The sequence below is a fragment of the Galeopterus variegatus genome, unplaced genomic scaffold, assembly GCF_000696425.1.
Source record: "Galeopterus variegatus unplaced genomic scaffold, G_variegatus-3.0.2 Scaffold231, whole genome shotgun sequence".
Lineage (NCBI taxonomy): Eukaryota > Metazoa > Chordata > Mammalia > Dermoptera > Cynocephalidae > Galeopterus > Galeopterus variegatus.
The window spans coordinates 822,509-827,056 of NW_007726342.1; the positions used below are offsets into that span (position 1 = coordinate 822,509).

The following is a 4,548-nucleotide window of genomic DNA, read 5'->3' on the forward strand; positions in this document are numbered from 1 at the left end:
TGGTACTCACAAGACTTGGCTCTCCTGGGAGAATATTGCCCTTTGGTATGTGTGTTGTCTTCATGTTGTAAGAGCCATATCTTTGCCTATCCCTGTACTGTGACTTCAGCACAGGCCCTGACAGGTGGGCACTTAGAAAGTGCCTTTTGACAACTACCATTATCATCACCATGTTGAGGTTTACAGAGCACTTACTCTGTGCCAGGTACCATACTCAGAGCCTTATAGGCAGCAGGTCACTTCATCCTTGAGGACACAGCCCTGGGGTAGGCCATCTCCACCCTCATTTTACAGGTGAGGAGCAGAGGCTCTGAGAGGCCAGGTACTGTGCCCAAGCAGTGGGGCTGGGCTTTGGATTCTCAGAAGGCACACTGGGTCACTGCACTGCCAGAGATGTCTTCTCGGCTTTTCTGGTGTCTCACCTTTCTGAGCTCTGTATGGTCATGTGGGCCACCTTTCCTCCACCCTGGGAAGGATGGAGGTGGAACTGTTGGAATAAGGGAGGAGTATTATTCGGGCATCCTTGTCAATGCTCAGAGACTGACAGAAGAGCCCTCCCTGGGATTCAGTTTGTTTTGTTTTGTTTCTTAATTGCAGTGAAATATACTTAACGTAAAATTTACCATCTTAGCCATTTTTAAGGGTACAGATCAGTGAGTGGTGTTAAGTACACTCACGTTGTTGTGCAACCACCGTCGCCATCCATCCACAGAACGTTTTTCATCTTGTAAAACTGAACCTGGTACCCACTGCACACTAACTTCCCACCCCGCCCCCCAGCCCCTGGCAGCCACCCCTCTACTTTCTGTCTCTGTGGGGATTCTGAGCTTGACTCTTTGTGTGTTTTGCTCCAGAATCTCCCCGGGGTGCCCACCCCCGGCAGCAATGCCAGGATGCCCATCTCCACCTCCCTCCGCCAGGATGGCAGCCAGGAGCGGCCGGTGAGCCTGACCTCCACCACCTCCTCGTCGGGCTCCTCCTGTGACAGCCGCAGTGCCATGGAGACCAATGGCTCCGAGGCTTCCGCCAAGAATGGGGCCAGCTCCCCACGAGGCCGGCATGCCCCCAACAGCAACAACAACTCCAGTGGCTGGCTGAACATGAAGGGGTCCCTATCCCCATTCAGCAGCCGGGTGGCAGCAGGGCCCGCACATAAGCTCAGCTACCTGGGCCGGGTGGTGCGGGAGATCGTGGAGACTGAGCGCATGTACGTGCAGGACCTGCGCAGCATCGTCGAGGTGAGGGGCCTCCTGTGGTGGCTTAAACCTATTTTCACCCTGGGAAGGAACGTTGTCCCTGATGGATTAGTCTCTGGAGATCTGCTTCCCATGGGGTCGTGGGGAGGCCTCAGGTCTCCAGCCCTCGTGGAAGCTGCTGGCTCCTCACGCTTAGTTATCCTCGTGATGTGTGGCTGTGTGGGTGGCTTGGGCCGCAGCACTTCCTGCAGATGTCCAGGGAGTGAGCACCATGGATAGGGAGAGGAGGAAGACGATGTTGGAGAGACACTGTCCCACAGAGACCTCCAGTTACATCCAGATGCCTGCTCTGTTGTTTTCTGGCTGTGGGGTCCTGTGTGTAGCTCCCTGAGCCCCAGGTTCCTCACCTGTAAAATGAAGACACACCTACCTTGCAGGGTGAATGCAGGTGAAGTGTTTCATACCGTGCAGGGCACCTGGAAAAAGGTGGCTGCCACTGAGGAAGCCCTCTGTCCCGCTGCAGAGAGAGGTGTATTCCTTTGCTAGGGCTGCCTTAATAAATTACAACAGGTCGGTGGCTAAAAACAACAGAAATGTATGCTCTCTCAGTCCGGGAGGCCACAAGGCTGAAATCAGAGTGTTGGCTGGGTTGCCTCTGAGGGAGAATGTGTCCCATGCCTCTCAACCAACTTCTGGTGGTGCTGGCGGTCTGTCGTTCCTTGGCCCGTAGATGTATCATCCCAGTGTCTTCCCACCACCTTCTTTGTGTGTCTCTGTGTCCTCTCTGCTTATAAGGACAACTGTCATTGGATGTGGGGCCCATGCTAAATTCTATATGATATCATCTTGAGATCCTTAACTAATGACATCTGCAAAGACCCTATTTCCAAATGAGGTCACATTCTGAGATTCCAAGTGGACATGAAATTTTGGGTGGACGCTATCCCAGTGCAGTAGCTGATGTCTGTGAAATTGTGACCTAGCTGTATAATGCAGTATAGAAATGAGGTGTGGCAGGGGAGGTGGGGGACGGGATTGTGCCAGGATGGACCGAGTTTTGACTGCCTCTCTCCATGCAGGACTACCTCTTGAAGATCATCGATACACCTGGGCTGCTGAAGCCAGAGCAAGTCAGTGCCCTCTTCGGGAACATAGAAAACATCTATGCACTGAACAGGTATGTGAGTGCACCTGACACCACATTCTGCCTGGGGGGCCACCTCAGGGCCTGGGGGGATTCCCTGGATGGCTGTGGACTGGTGGGCTATGACATGAGGGCCTGTGGCCTAATCCCTGAGGATGAGGAGGGTGGTCCCTACCTGTACAACCGTGTAGTTAGCTCCCTGAAGGAGAGAGGGCAGCAGCTGGGAAAATGTGCCCTGGGGCTGATGTGCTTTATCACAGGTGTGGGGAGATCGTTTGAGGGCATGTACTTGCTGGGTCCAGCCTGGGCCTGCACCTCTCAGAGACCACTGGACCCTCACACACTGGTGCTCTTCCCTGTGGGTGGTTCCTTAGTTCTTCTCATCTTTGTCACCCACTTGCACATCTTTTAATTTCCTCTCTTCCTTCCCACCAACCCCAGGGGAAGTTAGGGCTCCCTGGAGATGATCTGTCCTGTTAGTGGAATGCACTGGCCAGGCAAGACTGATGGGGGAGGCATAACGAGGCCTGGCTGTCTCAGGGCTGTCTCAGGGCCGTCTCAGGGCAAAGGGGGCTCCTTGAGGGCCCAAGTCTGCTGCTTTCGGACCACAGCATTGATAGGACAGGAGGAACCTTCCCCCAGGTCCCTTAAGATGGGCAGATCTGGAGAAGTCTGGGAGGGCAGGGCACAGGCAAGACTTAGGCCAATGGTGGGGGTTGGGAAAAGTGGAGGGGCACAGACGGAGGAGGTGGGGGGCATTGTTTCCAGGGTTTTTTACAGTGACCCCATCTAAGAACAAGGGTGCTGGGACTTGCCTGTCTCTCCCTGTCTCCCCCTGTCTCCCGCATCCTTCTGAACTGGGAGCCTGAGTTCCTTTGCTGGAACCCCCTCTCTCTTCTTCTCCCCTTTAATTTCTGCTTTTGTGTGTTTGACTCCTTCTGCCCGCAGAGGAGCTGTATCCCCTCCTGAGGTGGGTACTGGTGTCCCCACTTCCTTTCCTGCTTGCCGAGCACACGGGTCTCCCTCACTCTCTGTCTTTGTGGTGGTGTTGGCTGCTTTCTGTGGTTGCTGCCCTGGGCAGGTTCCACTCAGAGGGTGGAAACCCCAACTCTTGAGCATGACAACAGGGCTGGCTGTGAGTCTGGGCATGAGGAGGTTGGGGAGAGGGTGTGTGGCTGACTGTAGTGGCTGCAGAGATCTTGGGACTAATGGCCACTCTCCCCTCACCCAGCCAGCTACTCAGAGACCTGGACAGCTGCAATAATGACCCTGTGGCTGTGGCCAGCTGCTTTGTGGAAAGGGTAAGAAGGGCTGAGTCCTTGCCCCTCCAGCCCTGCTGGAAGCTCGAGGGACAGGAACTCCAGCACAAGGGGACATCAGAGTCCTGGGGATCCCTCTACAGGGGAAGTGCCAGGTGCCCTGCCTTGAACAGGGAGGGCATCTGGGGTGGAGCCAGGGGCTGCTGGGTGAATGGGATGTCCTGGACAAACAGTACAAAGATGGATCTGCTGGTACTCGGAGGTAGGGAAGACAGAGCATGCACTGGAAGCTGGGGACCTGAATTTGGTACCACCAGGTATACAATCAAATGGGAGGCTCCCTGAAATCACTATTTTTGGTCTCTCCTTAGAGCCAAGAATTTGATATCTACACCCAGTATTGCAACAACTACCCCAAGTGAGTAATTGGGGTGGAGCGGGGAGGTAGAGCCATTTGGTGAGTCCAGACTTCCCCAGGCGGTGACAGCCCCTCTTCCTCGCTCCCAGCTCAGTGGCTGCCCTGACAGAGTGTATGCAGGACAAGCAACAGGCCAAGTTCTTCCGGGACCGGCAGGAGCTGCTGCAGCACTCACTGCCCTTGGGCTCCTACCTGCTGAAGCCAGTCCAGCGCATCCTCAAGTACCACCTGCTGCTCCAGGTAGCCCACGGGGCCTCCCAGGTACCTGGGCCATGGGGGAGGGTCTTCAAGTTAGGGCTGCCTAAACCCCTGTCTCGTGCACAGGAAATTGCCAAACACTTTGATGAAGAAGAGGATGGCTTCGAGGTGGTGGAGGATGCCATTGACACCATGACCTGTGTGGCCTGGTACATTAATGACATGAAGAGGCGGCATGAGCATGCGGTCCGGCTCCAGGTGCTCTGGGCTGAAGGCAGGGCAGGTTCAGGGGTGGGTGGACTGGGGCTTGGGAGAGGGAATGTGGCTGCCCGG

At 55.3% G+C, this 4,548-nt stretch overlaps 1 protein-coding gene across 1 annotated transcript in view; it reads left to right on the forward strand.

The window, feature by feature from the left end:
* The window catches only part of PLEKHG3 (pleckstrin homology domain containing, family G (with RhoGef domain) member 3), a 41,469-nt gene that overhangs the window by 25,333 nt on the left and 11,588 nt on the right, over nucleotides 1–4,548 (forward strand). The window contains exons 2-7 of the mRNA XM_008566260.1: nucleotides 855–1,238; nucleotides 2,276–2,373; nucleotides 3,572–3,641; nucleotides 3,971–4,017; nucleotides 4,107–4,257; nucleotides 4,342–4,489. Coding sequence (XP_008564482.1) covers nucleotides 894–1,238; nucleotides 2,276–2,373; nucleotides 3,572–3,641; nucleotides 3,971–4,017; nucleotides 4,107–4,257; nucleotides 4,342–4,489 — 859 coding nt within the window. The 5' untranslated portion in view covers nucleotides 855–893. The remainder of the gene's footprint in view (nucleotides 1–854; nucleotides 1,239–2,275; nucleotides 2,374–3,571; nucleotides 3,642–3,970; nucleotides 4,018–4,106; nucleotides 4,258–4,341; nucleotides 4,490–4,548) is intronic.